General features: G+C 33.3%; 1 protein-coding gene across 1 annotated transcript in view; it reads left to right on the top strand.

Annotated features, from left to right (window-relative positions):
* Myo95E (Myosin 95E) overlaps nt 1-26,967 on the top strand; it is a 463,721-nt gene that overhangs the window by 414,878 nt on the left and 21,876 nt on the right. Inside the window, exons 19-23 of the mRNA XM_069818692.1 lie at nt 5,395-5,481; nt 5,952-6,089; nt 9,523-9,629; nt 9,723-9,858; nt 11,697-11,849. Of these exons, the coding sequence (XP_069674793.1) occupies nt 5,395-5,481; nt 5,952-6,089; nt 9,523-9,629; nt 9,723-9,858; nt 11,697-11,849 (621 nt within the window). The remainder of the gene's footprint in view (nt 1-5,394; nt 5,482-5,951; nt 6,090-9,522; nt 9,630-9,722; nt 9,859-11,696; nt 11,850-26,967) is intronic.

Consider the following 26,967-nt stretch of genomic DNA (forward strand, 5'->3'; position numbering starts at 1 on the left):
GTAATGCATATTTATAGCATAAATACAAAATATGCGTACTTATACATAGTGAAGAAATTATAGGTATCTATCTCATCATTTGTTTTGAATTTGATACAATTGATCTTTGGATTAACCATAAAATTTAAACATAAAAAATGTGGAATATGACTTTATGAGCAAATTTTCATTTCTCTAGTAGACTCCAGATAAATATAAAATACATATAATTTTAAAGTAATACATACATATATCTTCGTATTACTATGATGTACCGAAGTACATATGGAGTTTCAGTGCAGTAATTCTGCGTTTCCATATGGTAGAATCTGTAGAAGGGAGAAAAATTTTTTCCGGCATCAGGACTCGAACCCAGGTTTCCAGCTTTACGTGCTGGTGCTTTATCCACTAAGCCACACCAGATTCAAGTTACGATGCCGGATCGAATCCCTCTCATTAAGTTCTACCTACTGAGTTCTTCACCTGACATAATTAGGAACATTAAATCCAGACTTTTGAGATGGGCAGGGCATGTAGCACGTATGGTTGAATCCAGAAATGCATATAGAGTGTTAGTTGGGAGACCGAAGGGAAAAAGACCTTTGGGAAGGCCGAGACATAGATGGGAGGATAATATTAAAATGGATTTGAAGGAGGTGGGATATAATGATAGAGACTGATCTTGCTCAGGATAGGGACCGATGGCGGGCTTATGTGAGGGCGGCAATGAATCTCCGGGTTCCTTAAAAGCCAGCAAGTAAGTAAGTAGGTAACCTACTGAGTTCCACTTTGTTAGCCTACCCTTGTGTACTGTGTCACAGCTTAATGCATAAAGCGCCAGCACATAAAGCTGGAAACCCAGGTTTGAATCCCGGTGCCAGAAAGAATTTTTCTTCGTCCTACTGATTCTTCACCATATAGAAACACAATTACTGCACTGAAACTCCATATTACTTCGGTACATCATAGTAATATGAGAAAGCGTAAGTAATCACTTTGTGATTCAAGATGGCGCCATGTTCCGTCAGACCCCAACCATTTAATCACTCGTAATGAGTGCACCTCTGTACTTGTGGTTGGTCATTGTGTCTACTGTTATACTTACTGTGACACGATATACGAGAGTAGGCCAACAAAGGGGAACACAGTAGGTAGAATTTAAAAATGAGAGGGATTCGATCCGGCATCGGAGCTTGAATCCGTTGTGCTAAGTGGATAAAGCGCCAGAATGTAAAGCTGGAAGCCCAGGTTCGAGTCCCAGTGCCGGAGAGAATTTTTCTCTGTTCTACTGATTCTTCACCATTATCTTCGTGATTTTTTATGTGTACTTTCAGTTTCCAGTTATTAATTCAATAAAATTATCCTTAATTTTCTTTGCTACTGTATATATACCATAAACTAAGAAATTACGTTCCTCTATCAGTATCAATATTAAAGGTTAATGCATAAATTCGTAGCATTTTTGTTTTCTATAGCAGTAGGACCTTTGTAAGAAATTTGTTTGGGATTTATAATTTTTTTATCAGTGTTACTATTTGTACTATTTTCTCGCTCATCATAATTTAATTCGATCGTTTTTGTCCCAGATTGTTACTAGTGACGAAAGTGGTGCCTTTACATCAACATCAAGAATAGAAAGAAATGACTTAGTTCTAACAGAGAAACAACTCGCCAAGCAAAATCTGGTGTACATTCATATAAGCCAATGTTGTACATCTGGTGAGACGAAGAAGAGATTATCTACTATGAATTGCTTCCGAGGAATGTAACAATCAGTGCTGGAATTTATTGCCAACAAATAAGTCGCCTTGAGGCCGTAATTCAAGAAAAACGACGAAGACTGCATCAAGTAATTTTGAAGCATGATGTCCTTCTGGATACTACTAACATTACAAAAGTGGTTATCCAAGAGCCTGTTGGGTGTTTTTTCCTCATCCATCCTATTCTCCTGATCTTGCTCTTTTAATGAAAAGCTTTTCATCAAAATTGGCTTTACGATTTCTTCGACTCCAATCTACCAGATTTCTTCAAGCATGGTATCGAAATACTGCCAGTTCATTGGGATTCATTTGTTAATAATGGAGAAGAATAACAGACTTATTATTGATTAGTTTTTCTATTTTGTTTATGTAAAATAAACAATTTTGAATTTACTAGAAAATGCTACGAATTTATGCGTCAACCTAATGTATTATACGGAAGCAAATAGTTACAGTGAAAGTCTTGTAAGTGACTCTTTCTTGCACATTTGTGCTTTGTCAACTTGATTGTGTATATATACTTGCATCTATGTGTTAGATATATTGACTATTTCTTTAATACTCTTATTCAACAAAATTATTTCTTCATTTCAATTATTCTTATTATCAAAATATATTTTATTTTTACTGATTTCATCTTGGGTATAAATAATTACTGCTCCGAACAGTGGCAATATCATTAACAAAATCGCAAGTGTACTGGATTTTCATGCTTAAGATGCGGATTCAAATTCTGATCAACCAAGATTAAAAGTTTTTAGCTGAAAGACAGCCTGTGACAAATTTTTGTTATGTATTCTAGGCTCATTATCATGTCACCACCTCTCAATGAGTAAAAATGTCCACATTGGACAGCCAGCACATCAGCATGTTGTACTTCAAGTATAGAATATAGACTTCATATCTGATCATTTACTTGAGCTTAACATTGATTAGGAGATAAGAGAATATTAAGTTAGGTACAGATTTTAATTAATGTCATTTTATTTTTCTAATTACACTATAGCAGAAAATGAAATAGGCCTATTTGCTCCAAATCTAGATAATTTTTTTGTGTTTACTTTTGTAATTATTATTTAAATATATTTTCGGATGATTTAATTCACTGCAATGAAATTTTGTTATGTTGTTATAACTGTTATAAACTTTCATTGCCTTATTTGTAAAGGGTTTTATTTTTAAATGTGTATTGCTACATGCAGTTTTGCTTATTGGTCAGGATGTATTCATTTTTCAGTAACAGAAGAGCAACACAGGCCTTTCTGATGATAATAATATGTAACATAACTCACCAATAGGCGGAAATAGAACAATTTCCTTGTGGGCAGAATATGGCGTTAAAATAAGCTAATTCATTTCATAAATACAGGCTATTCCATATGAAATCGATCAGTAAAAAACCTCGCATTTTTTTATACTCTAATTTTTTCCCTATTTATACAAGGTGCTGAGGAGAGTGCATTTGCAAAAATATACTATCGAAAATCAAACGTTTTCTTATTGTTGAGCGACAAATTTAGCGTATTTTAGAAAAACAAGCCTCTTTCAGCGCTCAGAACTCTGGAACCATTTACTGCAGAACATTGAACGAGAGCTCATTTTGAAGCTGACATTTGGTAGGTTATGATAAGAAGTAATCCTTATTTTTATTGTATACAGAGAGACAGATAATCTGATTTTACTTACTTTTAGGCTTTTTGCCCATTTGTAAAAATGTAAAAAAATATCGAGAAAAAACCTTGCATTATTAAGAGGGATTCGGCATTGTTTGCTTAGTGTCACGGCAATAAGTTTCAGGGGTATTAAATAAATTATATTCACACGCCTAGACTTGAAAGGCGCAACACAGCAAGCACTGGCCGAGAGATGAAGATAAGCGAGCTTTGGACGTCATTTTACTCCTGTGTTTATGAAAACCTGTGATAAAGCTAGCCCAGCTATGCGCTACTAGACGAAACATTACGTGTTTGTCTCCTGGCCTTGCTTGCCTAGGCTAGCTCCCGCCTCACAGTCAGCTGGTTAGCTCACGCGTGTACTATTTATTTTCTTTATTTGATTTTTCAATACTTTCTTATTAACGTTGCACCAGTAAAAAATACGTGTTTATTTGTACTTTCAATGCGGAATCTAACCATATATTTTAAAAATATTTTTTTCGTGGGCAAAGGTGTCTTAATTAAGAAAAATCTAAATTTCTTCATTTCCATAAAAAGCAAGAAAAACTGTTTACATGTCAATATAAACTTTAACTTTTCAGCATCAAAATAAACCATGATTTTGATCATTGGGTGAAAGGGTTTCGGAGCCACAACAGTTTAAAGTTGCTAATTTTATGAAAATACGATAAATTAAAATATTTTTAATTTAAACACTATGAAGTTCTAATGCCTCAAACTTTGCAAAAAGCATTGTATCATAGTTGTCTACGGACAGAAAAAGTTTCATTGTATTTAAAAATTGCAAGGTCAATTTTCTCTATATTTTGGTCGATTTGAGATGGAATAGCCCATACTTATTCTTATCATGAGCATACGAATGTACCCACATGCATAAAAAGAATACAAATACAGAGAGTTTCTATGAAGACCGGTCTCAGATAGTAATGTTTCTTGTTTCTATTGGCTTCATGATTGTAGTGTGGAGCGCCTGTCCCGAGGAAGCTAAGCATTAAGAGGTGGAGTGGGACTGGTCTGCATAGGGAAGCTTGCATGAACCTGCCCATTGGCTGGTGTACGACCGCTCACCGCCCAACAACAAATTTTGTTAGGTAGAGATTGAAGTGGGACTGTTCTACACAGGAAATCTCTGTACATATAATTCTTTTTCCAAAGGCTTGCATCACAGACCGAGGCTTATTGTGCGTACCACTTCTGTTCTGTGAATGATATTTGTCACTGAATGGCTATGCTCTTGTACGAATGCAGCATGCTACACCATTAACCTAACTCGGGCTATGATAATGATGACAGTGGTATTTGAGTAAATGATGGTGAAATGAGTCTGCGGTCCAACTCCGAAAGTTTCCCAGCATTTCTGCTTCAGTAGTTGAGGGAAAGCCTCGGAAAAAACCCAATCAGGTAATTTGTGTCCCAACTGAGATTTGAACCTGGGCCCGCTCGTTTCACAGTCAGGCATGCTAACTGTTAATCTCGATTCTACATGTAGATTTATGTATTAAATACGCGTACAAAAAACCAAAATCCTGGACCTTTCAAAGTCAGCCGTCTAACCATTGTGGATGTAGGAAAAAAACTAATCTTAACCCTAATTCTGTGAGACATGTAACAAAATACATTCAGGTAAATGTGTACATTGGTGGGATCAATATTTTTTGCGTTACCATAGTGAGAATATTATTCTTAAGCTCCATTAACATCTATGTAACTCTGCTCTCCCTGCTGGATGGCCACACCTTGGCTGATACGCGAAATCTCGTGTAGCAACGCAAATTTGAAACTAAATCTCTGCATTTGTCATACGTGACATAGGTCTATGCTTATTTTATCATTGTGCTTGTAAGTACAATATTAAAATGTTATTCTTTCCCTATTCTTACTAAATAATTGTCTTTATTATTACTAATAGCTACTGTATTATTAAAATTATGAGTTTTAACTGAATGATGCCATGAAGCATGTTTAATTTTATTTTGCAGGCAAGAGAAGAATACCGTATTCTCAAACGTAGGAAACAAGTAGAATGGGCAGTTAACATAATACAAAGGCATTATATTCGTTGGAAGGTAAGATAATTTGTCAAAAAAGACTCTGTACCCTATTATTTTGTGATAGTAGTACCTACCTATGTTGGAATTTTTTTACCACACAGCATCTCGAATTCTTTAGAAATAGTAAGATTAGGAATTCAAATGCATGTAGAGCCTGATTGCAAGCTCGTGGCACCTGCGAGAAAGACGAATTGGCATCCACTTACATGGACTCGCCCAAGAGTCTTGCTGGGGAGGTGTTTGAACAGTGCGCTCTATGAGTAAGCAGTTGCCCGCACACACAGAACTCCCCACTCCGAAGCCTGAGAAAGAAGATCGCGCATGTTGGTGCCACGAGTTTGCGATCGGGCTCTATCAGATAGCGTATGTTGAGGTAACGTTAATAAAGTGAGTAAATTGTAAGCATATTGTGTTTAGAAATAAATTAGTTGAAATTACAGTCTTTAATTTTGAGCAGAAATTGTGATTATCTATTTGTCATATAGAGACGGCAATTTCTGCTTCGTCTTGCCCGACAACTTCCTCCAGAGTCTGAATCACCAATTAGCAGGGAATGGCCACCCTGTCATAGAAGATTAGCAGAAACAAGCCTCATCCTCAGACGGATACACCATAAATGGAGAGTTAGTAATATTTAAATTGTTATAAACTAATTAATAAAACCATTAGACTGTTCAGTGAACTAATAGGAAACATGAATTTGATATTTACTTGAATGGCTTGATACCGTAGACCATAGATTGTAAATTGTAGTGACTTGATATAGGTATAACCTTATTTAACGAATTGTTGGGTATAGCCATTTTCCTTCCTGGAATGCAAGTTTTCACTAGGGATTTCACCATAAAAAGTAAAGAAAATCTTAAAATTAGCTTCATGATGGGTTTACATATTGAAATGAGACTGTTTGAATTTGTTAATACGGTACTTTATTAATTTATTAATTAGCAAATTAAAATGCAGGACACTTAAACAATGGGTTTTAGAATGTTGACCTTCATTGCCTCCTCTCTATCAATGAACAATACAGTTTTCCAAACTAAGGAGTAGATGGCAAGATCCATGGATTGAAGGTGGGGTCCATTCAGTTTCCTGTCTTCCCTGGAGGGGCAGGGGTAAAAAGGCAGTGAAATCACGGTGCCATTCTCATTCTACTGCGTGTTCAGTTCAAAGTGTGTCATGGCTTGCTGTATGACGTCATGTGGCTAGCCGATGAACCTAGAGAATTCAATCTTCCTACACTTCCACAGAGGCATATTACCTATGTGCCAGAGAAGTTGCCTAGCAAGTACGGCGTTCATTCTGAAGAGTACTTACTGATACGTACGGTAACTCCAGTAGTGGCAGGAATGTGAACTGTTTGGAAACGCGTACTGGGGTGAGTTTTTTTTCTTACTGTCGGGATATGGGGAGAGGGTTAAGACGATTACTTATGTACAGTATTTGTTGACATTAACTTCGACGGTCAACATGGACATGGAGCATTTGATTTGTGTTGTGGAATGTTGCTGTATGCAACCGATGATAACAAATACCTTCGTACGACTTGCCCGCACAAAACACAGTTCGAAAGAGGTTATGGTAGCACACAGACTGTACAGACCGCCATCTGTTGCTACGACGTTCAAGTTATACCATACACGTTCTCAAGTTCAGATTGAACGCCTTGATTAATAGGCAACTTCTCTGACATAAAAGCTGAAACTCACTTCAAATCGCAGACTCTCAACAGAGACGTCATGACACACTTTGAAATGAACACCAGTAGTGCTGAAGTTATGGGAACATGGTGATTTACCTTCACGTCCCCTATCATCTTCATTGCGTTTAAAAAAGGACACCTTTACCTCATCTACCGATGTTAGAATCACCCTCACTGCTTGAACTGGGTTAATTCAATGTGACAGACTTCAAGACTCAAGAAACTAAATGATGTTACCAAGTATGTTCAAGGAAAGTTGGGAAAAAAAGGAGTTAATACTGGGCATACTCTGAATGTTTAATAATTTCAGTTATACATTCAAAAATTATTTAAGGATTCTTTTGTTAATTACAGGTATATTATTGAACTTTTGTGAGTCTTATACTATAATTATCTGGGTTATGATCCTTTGGTGGAGTGTGAAAGTCCATTGTATGATATTATAACTAGGATAGGATTCTTAGGTAAATAAAATATTTTATTTGTACTTTAATAGAAACTCGTAATTGTGTTTTAAGTTTCGGACAAGATCATCTGAGCATATATTTTAAATTTTATTTCATAAAAACACATATTTTGAATTTTTATGTAAATACATATTTTCAAATATTCATATAAAATACATAAAAATTAAATTTTCATCAAATATTTCTTGACAAAAGCCCTATTTCAGATTAATTATCATCCGAATAAACAGTGCAGTTGCTTAGACATGATGGCTGGCAACTATTTTTCGAAATTGCTTTTCTGTGGACCTGTGGAACTGCAGTGTTCTCTCTCATCACAAGCTATAAGAGCTGTCACCACTAAAAAAATTGTACTGTAACTAACACACACAAACATTGATGTGTCATTTAGGAGTGACTTGTAAGTTATCATAACGCTGATTCAGGAAGCAATTATAATTTCATAAACATCAGCTGTCTCTGTTTTCGTTTCCAATCATAAACAGGTTTCTAGGGAGTGCATGTTGTTTCTCAATGGCCAGGCTGCTCTTTTTCCCAGTGAAAGGCAGTGTTCCGTGATAATCGCCAGTCATTTCTGATAGACAACTTGAAGATGAATCTCATTGTGTACTGTAATTCTTCAGCAGTTGATGAGATAGCACAATTTATACCGGTGTGTACTGCGTATTGTTTATATTCACATAAAATAACTGAAACATAATTAAATATTATTCCTTTTTTGTCACATATTTTCCCGATTTTTAACGCATAAAAATAAATATTTTCTCGATTTTTTAGCACCTAAAAATCCGAGCCCTAATTATAGCAAACAGAATATGTCAGTTTTAATCTTAGATGAAGTGCAGCAATACGTAATTTATGTAAGAGTGACCGTGATTACAGTTAGAAAATTATTAATAATACAAAACGTAATACATTTCAAACTATTTAAAAGATATGGTTCCAGTAATGAACATAATGTTCCTAGTAACTAATACTAGACGAAATCTCTTTATAGTATAGTTATCGACGAGAATTTCATGCACTATAAAATCCCAAAATATGCATGCATTCATGCACTATCAAACTATGAAACATGCACGATGAAGTGAAAAATATATTAAAATATGCACTTCCATTTTTGTTCCAAATTTCTTATTTCACTTTTTTTTTTTGGCACAGTTAACAACTAACAATATTTCTAAATTGGTTTCTGCGCTTGTCAATCAATATGTTTTTATAGGCAGAAAATAACTTCTCTACATTGCAAGAAGTTATGGGTGCAAACTTGAATTAACCTTTTTCTGTTACTTAGTTTTTTTTTTTTTTCCTTCTTCTATCCTGATTCCTGAAGCTAAAATGAGGGACATAAAATTCGAGAAACTGAGGTGTCCACTTAAAACCATTAAAACATGTACTTATCTTGAATATAATGTATATTATATGCATGATTAAGATAAAAATTGCTTAAATATGAATTATACATGTTTTTATCCCCGAAAAGGACAAAGTATGTAAATATGCACGGATCACATATTTGGAACTGGAAAGTAATGAAATGGATAAGTACTAAGTTTGAACTTGTCCTATGTTCCTATAAAACATGCATTTGCATGGGATTCTCGTTCTAGACTTATCAAACACATTCCTTCATATGTAAGCTAGAAACAAAATTGTGCTTATTATTTTTTCATCATCTTGAGTTATATGGCTTGTGCAGAATTAAGAAAAATACCTCTACTTTTGCAGTGATTAAATTGGTACCGGTATATTAAAATTACGAGTAGACCAGCCCCAACTGCAGAAATTTGGAAGAAAGCTTTAGATTATAAAAAAAACTTGGATTTTAGTTTTTTTTTCTTTTTTGCATAATTTACCATATTATGCTTAAATACCCTTTTATTTCAGTGTCACAAATATCGACTTAAATTTGACCAAACAGCAAGAAATAGGATGAGGGAAAAAGTGACAGCTAGTATTATCTTCAAGGACAGGAAAGCTTCATACCCGAGAAGGTAAGAATGGGAATAAGCTTGTTAGATATTTTACGTGTAGTATCTGTATTAACTTATTTTTCATATAATTAAATTATCTGCTTTACTTTCCAGTGTGTCGCATCCTTTCTTGGGAGATTACGTTCGCCTTAGACAAAATGTCCAGTGGAAAAAAGCTTGCGTGGAGACTAATGACCAGTATGTTGTGTTTGCAGACATCATAAACAAGATCACAAGATCAAGTGGGAAGGTTAGCAAGAATTTTCGTATATTCTATGAGTAAGAATTTTATGTTTATATGATACGTTATATATCATTTAATGTTCATAATTTATTTAAGTGGATGAGTTTAATGTTAATATAGGCCTAATATTAAATGTGACAGTTTACTCCAAATTCATCTTTACTTTTGGTTGTGTTCATGCTAATGTGATTTTTGTTCTTAATACTGGACGGAAGTACTGATATTAACAGTATGATAGAGCTATTAATATAAAAATTCGAATTAGGAATGAATTTTTAACTTCAACTGTGATCCTCTGCAGTCACATGTTTACTCCAAACATCTGGAGTATAGTCTAATGTTGAAACATTTTGTAAATAATCGACGACTTCATGTGAAATTTTTTCGTGATAAAAAAATATGTTTGATGTTAATTCATGTACACAGTATTAAAATTATTGAAATAGGGAAATGGGATTGATTCTTTAAAAAAAAAAAAAAAAAAAAAAAAAAAAAAAAAAAAAAAAAAAAAAAAAAATTGGATTTCTGAAAATAGATGCTTAAAATTTTCGAGATTTTAGGCAGCAGTAACTTTCTGGCCACTGGGTACAAAATCTTTGCTCACAATTCCCGAGCACTATTGTAGCAAATGATTAGCAATGTTTTGATTCATCTTTTTTTGGCAAATTTTCTGGCTCGGGGAGAGTTTGTTTATGTTCACTTCATACTTTGTTGCTTTGTTTCGAGGTCATACTGAAAACAGCATGTCTTGTTACCTGTAACAATCAAAATTAGGAAGTTGGGTTTGTTTCCACTGGCCTCCATGAGTTCCCTGCAGCGTTAACTTGTAGCTGTTAGTGCTATCATTAATGAATGTGGAACAGATCTCACACAGACATTTGCTTCCTTAGAGTCTAAGTTTCCTTATTAATGCACAGCTCGTCTAAAATCATTTGGAGCATTTTATTTTAGTTGTTGATTATTTCCTGCATCTTTTCAATGAACTCTGATGTTTAAATCATGTTTGCTGTTCCTGGATTTTCATAATCTTCCCATGATTCTCTTCTATAGCAGAGACTCTTACTGGTACTTCATTACTCGAACTTATCTTGGCATTTTTCCTAGCTGAACACAAAATTTTATCTTTGCTTTGTTCTATTCTTGTTTCATGATACACACAAGAGAAACTCTCACTATATTCTCAAATGACAGCAATGTACGATGACCTTCAATTCAGCACTCTAGGAACAATCCTTCTTTGGATTCATGTTCACTTCTAAGAGATGGCAGTACCACTTCATGCCTTATAACACAGTCCTATTTTCCAATTGCCGCACTGTGGGTAATAATAATAATAATAATAATAATAATAATAATAATAATAATAATAATCCATGGCGCTACAGCCCGTGAAGGGCCTAGACCGACCAGCCGGCTGTTGGCCTCACGCCCACATGTCGAAGCAGAGGTGGACGATCATCCAACCAGAATGGAGGTATCGTGTGGTTAGCACGATGATCCCCCCCAGCCATTATAGCTGGCATTCGCAACCGGATTTTGCTACCTATCGTAGCTCCCCAAGTGCATCATGATGGTGGGTGGGCACCGGTCCCATACACTGGCCGAAATTTCATGAGAAAATTTCTTCCCCCATGAGGACTCATGTTAAAATCTTCTAATTGTTAATAAATTAAACTTGCCTATTTATCTTATTTTATTTTACCATAAACTAACCAAACCTAACCTAAATGCAACATATTTCTTTCATTGTGTGTTTTGTTTAAAATAGATAGTTTTGCATAAATTATCGCCTAAATCTTCCGTAAAACTTAATGCCCAAAAGATAAATATTTACCTATTCACAGTTTGTTCCAATCCTGTTTGTGCTGTCAACAAGTTCCATGCTGATACTGGACCAGCGCACACTTCAGATCAAATATCGTGTGCCGGCAGCAGAGATCTACCGGTTATCACTTAGTCCCTATTTGGACGATGTAGCTGTCTTCCATGTTCGTGCTGTAAGTACCATTCTTTCACAGGTGGTTTTGATATCTTAAGAGAAATAATATAATACCAGTGTATGAGATTCATTTGTTAATGAAGTGCATGTTCTGTATACCTACATGTAATTATATTTCAGTTTAAATAGTGCGACACTTTCTAAGTTAATTTTATTTGTTCATGCAACTGTCAGCACTAAGAATGGCTTAATCAAACATAGAATATGTTGTTATCTCTACAACCATTCTTGATCACTGACCTTGTGAGTATAGTCCAGTCTGCAACCAAAGGATTATAATGACCTGAGGTGTTCATGCCAAGAAAGTAAATTTTTATTGTTGAAGGAAGACTGTATAATGCTAGTCAGGCTCTTTTTTATGTTCATTTCCTTAACAACTGGATGAAGTTTGGTGTTAGTTGGTCATTATGTTTTGCTTAGAGTTCAGTCTGAATGACTGCTTTTCGGAAGTAGTCACAAATTTGATATCTTAATAGAAAGTGACTGAAGAAAATTCCCTACAAAAAATTATTTATGTGTTGTTCTTCAATTAATAATATTAATGAATTAGTTTTAAGCAGTGCTTTTTTCTGCAGAAAAAGGTGCAGAATATACTAGGCTTAAAGCAGACAACAATAATAATAATAAACAGAATCAACAAATCGTATTACAATCAACATTCAGTGTATTCCATCAGAATATAAGAAGTATAAGAAATAAGACTGATGAACTCCTTGCATCCTTAGATTCCGAACATTTAAATCCGAATGTGCTATGTATTACCGAACACCATATGAAACAACAGGAAATATTGTCTCTCTCACCGGAAGGAGATAAATTAGGTGCTATTTACTGCAGACAAACTCTTGAGGATGGAGGTGTGAGTGTATTTCTCAAATCTGACCTTAATTTAAAAAATATTGATCTTTCACATTTTTGCAAAGATAGGGATTTAGAAATTTGTGCTGTTGGATTAGAAAATGAAACATATAATTTCATTATAATATGTCTATATAGAGCACCATCTGGAGACTACGAAAATTTTATTCATTTATTGGAAAAGACACTAGAATACTTACAAAAACTGAAACGTGAATGCATTATTTGCGGAGACATCAATGTCGATTATCTAACAGAAAGCAATAGGAAAGATCAACTAAATTCATTGCTAGCATCTTTCAATTTAATTTACACAGTAAACTTTCCGACCAGAATACAAGGGAATTCAGCTACTGCAATAGACAACATATTCATCAGAAAAGAAAAAATAGGTATATCTCAAACAACTCCAATAATTAATGGTCTTTCGGATCACGATGCTCAACTCCTAAGTATAAATATTAACACATCATCAAAAAAACCAACGAAAGTGAGATTCAGAAATATAAACAGGGAATCATTAAATAATTTTGAAATAACTCTTAAAAATGAAACCTGGGAATCAGTATACAGTCAAAGTGATATGAACAGTAAATTCAACGAGTTTCATAAAACATTTCTAAATATTTTTGAATCCAGTTTTCCTGTAAAGTATAAAAATGAAACAATATGTAACGATAGATGGATTACACAAGGTATTAAAATCTCATGCAAAACCAAGAGATCATTATACATACAGAGGAGAAATAGTAATGATACAAACTTAAAACAACACTATAAAAATTATTCAAAAATATTACACAAAATAATTCAAAAAGCTAAAGAATTACACTATAATACAACAATACAAAACTCTGATAATAAAATCAAAACAACTTGGAATATAATTAAAAAAGAAAGTGGACGATCAAAAAGTAAAGTAACAAACTATACCCTTATATATAAGAAAACAAAAACGTCAGACCCAAATGAAATTGCAAACATATTTAACAAATATTTTCTTACAATAACTGATAACCTCAACATTCCCCAAGATAATGTTACGAACAGTTTAGATTCTTTAACACAATATTTTCCGACAAAATTCCCAAATATTCAAATATTTCCAACAAACAAACAAGAAATAATTGCAATTATTAAAAATCTAAAGTCAAAAAACTCCTCAGGGTATGATGAAATAACAAGCAAAATATTAAAAGCGAGTTCACATATTATAGCTGGGCCATTAAGTTATTTATGTAACTATTCAATGTTCAACGGTATATTTCCCAAGAGATTAAAATATTCAGTGGTTATTCCTATCTTCAAAAATGGAGAAACAACATCTCCAGAAAATTACAGACCCATATCACTTCTACCAGTCTTCTCCAAAATCTTTGAAAAAGTAATGTATAAAAGATTATATCATCATCTAGAAAGATACAACATTTTAGTCCCAGAACAATTTGGATTTAGAAAAAATAAAGGCACAGAAAATGCAACATTTAGTTTAACTGACAAAATTCTGGAGGCAATTAATAAAAAATTACAAGTTGGAGGGATTTTCTGTGATTTATCCAAAGCATTTGACTGTATAAATCATAAAATGCTGCTAGATAAATTAGATTATTATGGAATTAAAGGTGTTGCACACCAATGGTTTCACTCATATCTCATAGATAGGAAACAGAAAGTTGAAATCAACACAACTATGAAATCTGCATCGACATGGCGAACTATTAATAATGGAATTTCTCAAGGATCAATATTAGGCCCCTACTTTTTCTAGTGTTTATAAATGATCTTGCCCCCCTAATAAAAGATGTAGGTCATCCCATATTATTTGCAGATGACACAAGTATAATAATTACAGCCAATAACTCCAACACATTCCAATCTTCAACAGAGGAAATTCTCTTCAAAATATGTGACTGGTTCTCAGTCAATAAATTGGTATTAAATTGTAACAAAGTTAACATAATTCAATTTAAATCCTGTCCAAATTCAACGTCGCAAATTTCTAGCGCAATAATTAATAATAGAGCCCTATTAGAAACAACAACAACCAAATTTCTTCGCTTAAAAATCGATAATGTGTTAAATTGGAAAAATCATATTAAAGAAATTACCCCAAAACTAAATTCAGCTTGTTTTGCTATTAGATCTATGCAAAAAATAGTAAATATCAATACAATATACTTTGCATACTTCCACTCGGTAATGAGTTTTGGAATAATATTCTGGGGAAATTCCACAGATAGCAACAATATATTTCTATTACAAAAAAGAGTAATTAGAATAATAGTAGGTGCCAAATCTAGGGAATCGTGTAGGGCTATTTTAAAAAAACTACAAATAATGCCCATGGCTTGTCAGTATATCTTTTCATTAATAATCTTCCTCGTATGTAATCGTGAAAACTTTGTAACTAATTCAACAGTTCATAGCATAAATACACGTCAAAAAATGACTTTCATACTCCATCGGCAAGTCTATCGTGCTATCAAAAAGGAGTGCATTATATGGCAGTAAAAATTTTTAATAGCCTCCCTATCGATATAAAAATGAAACTCAAAACATAAAATTATTTAGGGCCAAATTAAAGAAGTACCTAATTTCTCACGCCTTCTATTCTGTAGGTGAATTCATGACATTCAATAACACTTCATGAAATTGTTACTAAAACTTTGTGTTGTACTAGAAGACTATATTGTAAATCTCTTCTGTATATATTCCAACTAGACTGTGACTATAAATTAAGATTTTATAATAGTATTAAGTTTTTTGACTTGTTCCATATTCTAGCTGTAAAGCAATGTATGAATACCATGGAATGTTAATAAATACAATACAATACAAGAGATTATTATTGTCTGGTGCACAGGAATTTTGTCCTTTTCAACTTTCTTTTAGTTCAACTTTAAGGTTTTCAGAACCTAAGAGGAGTTCAAAGAAAAATTATGTTAAAAACGTAATTATTAATATATTTCTCGGTTTTATAATGAAAAATACAACAAAAGCTGGAACGTCGTTAAAGGTTAAAGTACTCAAACTGAATACAGAGATAAAAAATCAGTAATTAACACTTTAAGAACTTGAACTGAGATAATTAAGTGGGTAATGTATATGCGGTGTGTAGAATAGTTTGTGACTGCCTACTGATTTTAACAATGCCTTTATACTGAAAAATTGTGCATAATATTATGGAATTCAGATAATTTCTACGAAATTCTGAAGCTTAAAAAAATATTAATAATAAATCCGTTGCGTGACAGCCTTTGGATGGCCCAAGGGCTGCCAGTCAACTGCTTACCTTGCATCCATATGCCTCAGCAGAGGTGTACTATCATCCAACCAATACAGGAATAATGTATGGTGATTACTTTCGAAACTGAATTTCGCTACTCACTGTAGGTCCCCAAATTCATTACGATGCTGAGTGGTCGTCACTGGACTCATATACTGGCCGAAATTTGATGAGAAAATTTTTTTTACCTCATGAGGACTCGAATCAGCGCACATTCCTTATTGCTAGTCTAAGGCATGACTCCAAGAAGTACACTTTATATTACTGATAAATAAATATATTTAAATAGTTTTTCACCAACGTTCGAAATTCGTCATATTTTAACATTTTCTTGCTTTAGATATTCTTTTCTGAAGTTATTTTTCAAGTCATTAGCATTTTTAATTTTAATCAGATTCTTTGAAATGTAAGTGGCAAACTGGGGATATTTTTGGGTGGCTAAGAAGAGCTTAATTTTTCATTTTACTAGAAAATAACAGTTCTTCAATTTATTCCTTTTTGGTAAAGTCTTTACTCTTTATTTACAATACAGTACATAACAATACACCGAAGTTGTGAATTTGTATAACATTTATTACGTTAAAATAATAATTATACTAAACTAAAATTTGACATAAATACAATAAAACACTTACGTTTGTTATGTCAACACAGTATTAATTCATGTTTAATCTTTAATTAATATGTATTAATTTGTACTAAAGGTTGATATGAAGATATCTAGTAGTGATGCAAACCCATAGGATACTAGTTTTTAGCTTAAAATTAGCATATATTTTCTGGTCTTGTACATCTGGTGTGCAATATTTCAATCCTACACTGATTGTACACGATATTTTGTTGCACTGCTTTGGTAAGTGACTTGTTTTTAAACTTGCATCATTATTTCACTGTGGCCAAGAATGGTTTTAGAATTTAGAGTCGTACTTTTACCAATGTGTGAAAATGGGAGAGAGGAAGAAAGACATTAAAAATTTCAACTTTTATGCTTAAGGTACTAAATTGTATTTCTTTCGCAATTCTTAAATTGTGTTACTTTGAGGTAGTTTTGGTCTATTCGTTTCAATTCTGAAATAATCTCTCAGTTTCTCACTGTGAATTATAAAATCTTTCTTGAAATTAACTGCATTGCAAACTTTAATTTGTAGTTCTAGTATATATTGCATTTAAGATCTCTTACATGACTACAATCATGTACAGTATGTAAACACAGTCTGTATTTCAGTATAACATACATAGTGCATGGTGCAGTACTACGAATTCATTTCGGCACATGAAGGAGAGTTCAAGTGAGATCATTCTCAATAAGGGAGAATGAAATATTTACAGGAGGTATAGTTTGAAGTTTTTCTATATATATGCTAGGGTATATAAGCTTCACAACGTTTCTTTTATCTTGGGTGAACAGAGAAGAAGAGAGTTCCACCACCTTTTTCTGCAGAAAAGAAGCACTACTTAAAACTAATTCTCAAACGTCTAAAACTGCATGCATTTTATTCTTCACCTGACATAATTAGGGACATTAAATTCAGACTTTGAAATGGGCAGGGCATGTAGCATGTATGGGCGAATCCATAAATGCATATAGAGTGTTAGTTGGGAGGCCGGAGGGAATAAGGCCTTTGGGGAGGCCGAGATATAGATGGAAGGATAATATTAAAATGGATTTGTGGGAGGTGGGATATGATGGTGGGGACTGGATTAATCTTGCTAAGGATAGGGACCAATGATGGGTTTATTGAGGACAGCAATGAACCTACGGGTTCCTTAAAAGCCATAAGTAATAAGTAAGTACTGGTATTATATTACATATCTAAACACAAATTTTTTCGCAATAAATTTGTTCTACTGTATTATGATTGCTGTAATACACTCCACAAAATTGACTGTTCACATTATGTTTAAAAATTTAATTTTATGTGAATGTATAATAATTATTTGTGTGTGGTTATTTAGATTAAATCTATATATAGAGTGAAATTAACACCACGCTTACACAGACGTTTTGCACCACTTTTTCACAAATATTGGAGTGAAAAATGGCAAGTTGCATAGAATTGGAATATATCAGTCCCCTAACTGTCCATTGTGCAACTCAAACCAAGAAGTGGATTCGGAACACCTCAAAACCTGTGCTTCAGTAGCTGACCATGATAATATCTTTGAAAAATATTGGAGTGCAAGAGGCCAAATGACTTCATTGTCAAACGCCTGGCATTAGAAAACAACAACAATAACTTTTTCAAAAATATGCTTGAGATACAGACTGCTGTCAGTTGTATAAGAATATTATTATAATTTTCATTGTGTTTATTTTTAATGTGTAACAACTTTAATGTATGTGCGTTGTTTTTCATTCCTTAGAAATATGTGTTTGTAAAACTAGAAACAGAACACAACTCTATGGCAGATTCAGTCTTAGATTTATATGTAGTATGTAGCAATTACATGTAATGAAGTTATATTAATACGTCTTGTAAATATTACCCGTAGTTGTATGATACATGGCTGTGACCAGATGGAAATTAATAATTTCATAATTTTACGTACTTGATTTTACATGTACAGAGTATTCGGAAAACGCAATCCAACTTGATAAAGGAGACAAGATATGTAAAACCAGGATAGAAACTAACTCCATTACTCGTAATTTTACCTGTTTTTTAGCTACGCTATCAAATACTAGGTTATTATTTTAGCGTTGATGAAATTGGTGATAGTGAGATAGTATTTGGTCAGATGAGGCCGAGAATTTGTCATAGATTACCTGAGATTCGCCTTACAATTATGGAAAACCTCGAAAGAAACCAAAGCAGGTAATCAGCCCAAGTGGGAATCGAAAATTTTGCCTAAAAGTGAAATGGGATACATTACATTGTATGTCTGCAGATTAACATATTGTGGCCTTAAAGATGCTGTTTTAAGTATCACTATAAATATCCCGAATGGATCCTCTGCTGTGGAGTAATGGCAGCATGTCTGATCGTGAAACGAGTGGCCTGGGTACAAATTCTGGTTGGGATAAATTATCTGGTTGTGGCTTTTACCGAGGTTTTCTTTCCTCAATCAATTGAAGGAGAATTGAAGACCTGAAATGACAAAATATTTCAAGTCCATTGAAGTAAATTGTTCAGGAGAGCAATAGAACTACATAGGCTTGCATATAAGAGTATTGAAATACATATTTGTATGATTAAAAAACAGGTTTAGAGTGGGACTTGAGATATTCTTTTTTTACAGGATGATAACCTATGTAAAAAGTCAAATTCGGTCAATTTTGGACTTGGGTTGTTTGTCAATTCAGGTCTTCATTGTTGGATAACTTTCGGCATTGGACCTTGGATTCATTTCGCCTTCATTAATTTTAATTTCATCTCTCATATTCCAGTAGTTTCAGGTCGACCGAAGATGCACCAGATGGACTGTACACTTTTTCACGTGTTTCAATAATGTGTCCCATTGATTGACAGTTGTTAACCACAATTTCTCCATAATGAGTGACCATGGAGTAATGGTTCCTGCACTAAAATTAGTTGGTATTATGTCTTATATCCTGAGTACTGTTCTTGAATGACATTTTCCGAACACACTGTATAATTTACATACTTCGTCTTTGGAACTGGATATGAATTCCAATTTTTACAGTTAATATTTTTAAGTAGTGCTCTTGTACCATGATGATGTATCATTTGTAATAGATACATGGTCCTTATAGATTATATATTTAATGGATTAATTATGTAGCATAACATTTATAACATGTTTTCTATTAGTATTCATTAGCCGAGGAAATCTCAGTATTGAGGAAACTGCTAATAAAAATTATAACATGAAACTTTTCACATTAAATTTAATTTCTTAAATAAAAAAATATTCACGTTCTGCTATTTATATGTGATAAAACTCTGTATTTTTTTTTTTTATTTATCCTGAGACTTGATTTATTTCATACAAAAATACAGTTTTTTTTTTAATCACTGTTCATATTTTGTCAGATTAGTATTCTGTTTAATTTTATAATGAATATTATTAAATACAATAGCTAAATAAAACAATGGAAGCTCTGTTAAACATTACTACCCGATATTGATGGGAATGCGTGGTAATGTCGTGGTTGAGTCATAATGCTGCAAAGCTGGAAGGTCGTGGGTTCGATCCCTGATCAGGTCATGGATTTTCTCCATTGTTCTAATTCTTCCAGCCACACTAACAGAAATGAGTATTAGGTGCATTTCCTTGTGGTTAAAGGAGCAGGCACTTAGGACTGATATCCCTACTGCCATTAATTTCAATTGTCTATTAAGGTGGGAGCTTCAACCTCCAGCCACTCACTGCGCAGATTTGGTCTGTCATGGGTTTGACTGTATATATTTTTTTACCTCGATGCTATCATTCAAGAAAATTGTGAAATAAGTTTCGATTTCAAATTGTTCTGTGCTGTCTGTATATTTTTTTAGAACTTGAGAATTCCTAAATATATTATTCGTAAATATTTACGAATGAATTTAAGTGCAAATATATGTAATAGTAGTTTATAACTTGCAGAACAAATGATAGCCCTTCTTATAATGTAGGTTCTTTGGAGAAGTGGAATTAGAGGGTAAATATTACGTCCATACTGTAGAGTCTAGGGACATACCGTACATAATTTTTGCTTCAATCGGCAGATTTAAAACATTGTCCGTTATACTTTTCTACAGCGTTCCTTAATCTATAATCAAATTAGAACATAACATTTATCGTACAGTAGTATTTTATTGCTGCCATTATTGATGCCTGTTGCAGAATATTCATCTACTCCACTCCTCCTCTATCCTCTGTTTTCCCTTCACCAGTTCTCTTTGTGACATGTTTCAAGACTTTGCAACCATTCTTCGTCAAAAGAGGATAATTTACAAATATTTAATTATTACTAGCTTTTTTCTGTTACGACATTTTTTATTTAAAACCATTATTAGCCCTAAGTATCGATTATATTTTTACTAGGGCTTAAATAATTAAAATACTGTTTTGTATTAAAACTTAACTTTCACATTAACCTATTGACGTTCTTTATTTGTTATGTAAATACAACAGCCATGTTTCCCATTTGTAATTAATAAATCTCAAAATTATGGACACTTACTGTACTATCATTTCTTTCAAATAACAGTATTATTAATAGAGCTTATTATGATCAATGTTGCAAGTTACTTGAAAATGTTTTTATTATAATAACTACCATAAATATGCTTGTAATTGTACTGTTTATTTATATGTACTGGTAGTGCATTAATTAGGTTTGCATGTTATTTTAAATTTAAAAAAAAATTTTAGCGATAAAGTAATTTTTGAGATGTAACAATATATGGGCAACTACAATAGTATAATAAAATCTTCCTAGCAGCTACAAATTCTTGGATGTTCTAATTTATTATTATATTGTTGTTGTTGCCAATGCTTGTGGAATGTGGATTTCCTCAGTTCTCCTATGGGCATCCCAGTAGTTATTATAAAATATAAATTAATGTAGTTGCAGCGTCACAAAGCAATGATCTGGCTGTTGTAACATCAAATAACCACAACCCTCATTTCACCTGTTTGGCTCATTGATGTATGTAAACTGCGAATAAGGCCTAAGCTGTATGTTTTATAAAAAGAAAAAAATCAGAACGCTTTATTGGAATCAGAATATTGTACACTACTCGAAAATGTAAGTTTTCTCGACATGGACTGTCAGAGCTGGTTCAGGCAGTACCGTAATCTATTATTTTTCATGAATATCATAAACAAAGTAACAGAATACCAAAGAATTTTTTGTTACACTTCCACGATTCATCACTATAAAAAATTTATAATCTGGAACAACAAGCTAAATATTAAGACAATAGGTTTCTACTGGCTGAAAAAAGCACTATGTTTCGGACTCCTGTTCTTGAGATGTATTACGTCTGGAAAGATAATATTTGGTATTTTGGCATTTATGATAAATGTTACAAATGACAGATTCCATAAATTGAACACAGCAGAAAACTTCTTGAACCAAATTAATTCTAGATCGCAATGTTCATTATGTATATGGATCTGAGATATGGACACTAACTAAAGTAGAAGAAGGTCTCCTACGGTGTTTCGAGAGAAAAATTCTAAGAATATACGGACCAGTATATGAAAACAACGAATGGCGGATACGTTGTAATGAAGAAATCAATCAACTGATTGGAGGACAAGATATTGTTAAATTTATAAACTCCCAGAGGTTGAGATGGCTGGGACACATACAGAGAATGGACGAAAACAGAATTTCCAAGAGAATATTTCAAGAGAAAGTCCACAACAGAAGAAGGAAAGGAAGACCTAAGAAGAAATGGCTGGATGGGATCATCAGGGACCTAGAAATAATAGGACTGATGGGTTGGAGAAAGAAGACTGAAGATAGGACAGAATGGAGGACTGTTGTACGAGCACCCAAAACCCACCCAGGGTTGTAGTGCCAGTTGATGATGATGATGATGGTGATGATTATGATGATGATGCATGTTCATTATGTGCGCAAAGCTGTCTTGCACTGGAAGATAATCCTAATGACAAAGAAATTTTACTTTTGCTATGTGCAAATAAGTAGTCTACAGGCACAGATCACAAGAATTTCTTAAATGCATAAGCAAAAGAAAGTCTCAATCAGTGAAATGTCACACATTGTCTGTAACATATAGACAGAACTACGTTCAGAAATAACTCTTAATCTGAATTCATTGATAGGCCTATACATTTTTTTAATGTATGTATGTATGTATTTACTTACACTGCAAGTGGGCAAGCACCGGGTGGCAGTGGTATATACAATATTAACAATACACAATAAAATTATAAGCAATACACAATAAAATTATAAGCAATACACAATAAAATTTACAATACACAATACAATTTAACACAATAATAATAAAACATAAAATAAAACACCTAATTTTACAACACAACCTACATAATTATGTATAGTTCCTACATAAGTTTCAATAGTCTTTCACTTTACTCTCATCTCATTCCCTGTAGTGGCACTATGATGCATTTCACTGACACTTTAGCACACATTTCACTGACACTCTGTAACACATTTCACTGACACTATAGAACACATTTCATTGACGCTATAAATTATCACTGATCGGAACTGTTCACTGCACTGTAAAACCATAACTTCACTGACTCACCTCGCTTCACTGATACAACAGTTCAAATAAGTCAAATAATTGCATCCTTATGCATACTTATAAACAGAACTACATTTAAACTAAACATTTCTAGTCTAAGGCCCTCTAATGTGAATAGTTAAATTTGTAAACTTACTTTAAAGTAATATATCAATCATTTATAACATCTGGTCACACCATTGTGTTGATTGTGTTGTTTGCAGATATAGTAGTTGCTTGTTACATGTAGCATGATATTAGTATCTTCATTTCATTAATTGATTATTGCACACACAAGAGTGGAATTGTCAATTACTTTTAACTATTTCTGCATCATTATCATACAGTGCATAGACCGCCAATAACGTTTGATATTGTATTTAATTTCCATGTGAAAGTGATAGTAGCCTATCAGTAGACTATATAAGAAGTATAAGCATTGTTTGTGTATTTGTAATTCGCGCACGTATTATACTTTAGGATTTTTCAATAACGTACCGTAACTATCCCAAGAATATAAATGTAGTGATACGTCAATATCTGTTATTTGTTGTTACTTGGTACAGGGTCCGAAGAGGAACTGGCGGTAATAAATATTTGGTTATTGACTCAAGAATTTATTTTTTTCTATCTGGCTTATGTGAGATCGTGAAGTACATAGTCTACCATTTATTTCTTCAAAAGGATACCCTTTAAGTGACTACCACTGAGATGGAAATGTGCTTTGCCAGACATCCATAAAATGTCAATAAAGTCTTCGGCTGCATCCATGTGATTTAAAAATCTGTTCACAATTCACCCCCCAGGTTGAGAATATCGCGATATTTTAATTTATGTACCACCTTAATTTTGTGAAAATATAAGCCACTTGAGCAGATGGGACAGGATCATGGCGTCTTAAATTAAAATGACGAAATTCACGCCTAGTAGCCACAAAACTGTCGTTGTTCTTGTAAAAGCTTTTAATTGCAAAGCACGTTGTACATTGTTCTACCTTTCCATGATGACTAAGCATTTTATTGGTAACAGAATGTGTGCTTAGTTTATCGGCCCTCAACTATGCTGTGCGAGAGACATATGCTCCTTAAAATTGCCAGTTTTTCTGTCAGGCCCTGCACAGTGATATTCATTTGAATAGGCATGTCTTCAGACACGGATTGTTCAATGCATTAACAATTTTTGCCTACGAACTCATACTTAAATTATAATTACGATCGTAAAAATTAGGCGAGATAACATATATAATATAAATATCTCTTGTAAGTCTTGTAACTTAATTAAAATATAAATAATGTAATACTTTTTATTAAGCAGATATTTGTGCCGTTTTATCAAGTAGATATTTGTGCCGCCTAGGTATTGTTAATTCCAATCACTGATGTATAGTATAGTTTCTGAAGTGATGCTCATAATTGTTTAATTTCTTACAGTTTCTAAAATGCATTATAATTTATGAACTTCATTAATACTCAGGGTGCGATTTATTTAATGTTTCTGTCACTTTTTCCACCCAGCGTCTAATATCTGTATTTAAAATCATTAAATATTGCACACAGTGTCCTAAAAGTCTCCGTACATAGAGAATGACAGTTCAAATAGAAATGTCACATAATGTACTCAGTGTAGCGGCCTTTGAGAATTAGGCACAGATCAATGTGTTCCATCCAGTTCTGATGCACTTGCTGTAACATCTCCTGCATCACATGATGGCAGGCATTGACAATATGGGCCCGCAGTTCCCTACGTCAGTGGCTGGATGGCAGTTTCTCAACATTAAATCAGCTGCCACCCCCACTCCCCAGACCTCAGATCCCTTGATTTTTGTCTCTGGGTTTACCTTAGCTCTACCAGGAGAAAAACCAGGATTTGCATCGCCTTACAGATTAGAACATATTAAAACATTGGAAAAGATTAAAAAACGGGCTGTCAAGCATTGTTGCAATAATTCAACATTAAAATGGGTCACACTCACAGACAGAAGAACGAGAATTCGATTATGCACAATGTTCAAAATATACAGAGGTGAGCCTGTTTGGAGAGAAATAAAAAATAGGTTGCAGCCGCCAAATTACTCTTCAAGGAACAACCACTCACATAAATTGAGGGAAAGAAGACAGAAGACGGACACTGGAAAGTTTTCTTTTCTCAATCATACTATCAGGGACTGGAATGCTTTACCTGCAGACTTAATAAAGGCTTTACCAATAACCAAAAATGTATTCACAAATAGGCTTAAGGACTTCACTAATAGACGGTAGTATATTATGCACACTATTTAAAGGGTGTAATTGATGTTTTGTTATTTGAAGTATTGTATCAGTGAAGAAGTGTGTTGTGTCAGTGAAGTGTGTTTGTGTCAGTGAAGTTTTATGGTTTATAGTGGTAGTGCAAAGTATTTGAACAGTGAAATGTTTTTGAAGTGTTAGTGAAATCAGGATAGTGTCAGTGAAATGTGTCGTAGTTTCAGTGCATTGAGTGAGTTGACAGCGAAATGAGTGTAGTGCTGAAAGGTACTTGTGCATGCATGAACATATCATACTCATGGACTTCAGTTCGAACTTAGGATTAAGATGCAAATTAGATTTACTTTAAATATTATTTTAAGTGATCGTGCTTCATTTAATTTAGGGTGCTCCTTCTTAATATTATTATACTATTATTATTATTATTATTATTATTATTATTATTATTATTATTATTATTATTATTATTATTATTATTATTATTATTGTTGTTGTTGTTATTTACTATTATTATTATTATTATTATTATTAATTTATTATTATTAATTCTGTTTATTATTATTACTTGTCATTATTGAGTGTAATTAATTACCACAGCCACTGGGTATTTACCCATTTGCAGTGTGAATAAATACACGCACGCACGCACACACACACACACACACACACACACACACACACACACACACATTGCTGATGGCTGTTGAACTGATATTCTCTATGTGTGGAAACTTTTGGGGCACTGTATATTATTAAATATTGCCAAAATGTAAATTTACATAAACAGCTAAACGTCTATTGTAATAAATTTCTAACACTATTTTTCTATTTACTAAAATTAGCATTTAAAAGTGAAGTATATGTTGAAATATATTAGAATTAGGGCATAATGAAATTTTTGCCTTTTAATTCTGAGATTTTAAGAACTTTATTCAGTGATTCACTCACTTATAACAAATGATTTTACAACTTGCTGATAGTTCTTTTAACAATAAATGGCCCTCCATTATCTGCTTCTGACAGGGAATTAGAACTTAAGTCTATATTCATAACGAAAATTGTGAATAATTCTGCATATAAAAATAATTTAATTTATCCTATTCTATTGATACCAATTTCACTGTCTTATTTGTCAGTTTATTGTGCGGAATTAAAAAAGAAATTACGGGAAAAAAATCTGATTATTCTTGACGTATATTGCCATTGTGCATTCTTGAGTATTTAAAGGCCCATTAATTTTTTACTAAAAGTTATTATATTTCATATGCATCATTCCCGTATAAATTGACTCGTAGATATTGAATATGACAAAATTCAACCAATATCTTAGAAAAAAATATTGTAACTCGTAATGGGTGCACCTCTGTACTTGTGGTTGGGCATTGTGTCTACTGTCACACATACTGTGATACAGTACATGAGGGTAGGCCAACAAAAGGGAATACAATAGGTAAAACTTAAAATGAGAGGGATTCAATCTGGCATCAGAACGTGAATCCGATGTGGCTTACTGGATAAAGTGCCAGCACGTAAAGCTGGAAACCCTGGTTCGAGTCC

Source organism: Periplaneta americana, chromosome 2, assembly GCF_040183065.1.
Source record: "Periplaneta americana isolate PAMFEO1 chromosome 2, P.americana_PAMFEO1_priV1, whole genome shotgun sequence".
NCBI classification, from domain to species: Eukaryota; Metazoa; Arthropoda; class Insecta; order Blattodea; family Blattidae; genus Periplaneta; species Periplaneta americana.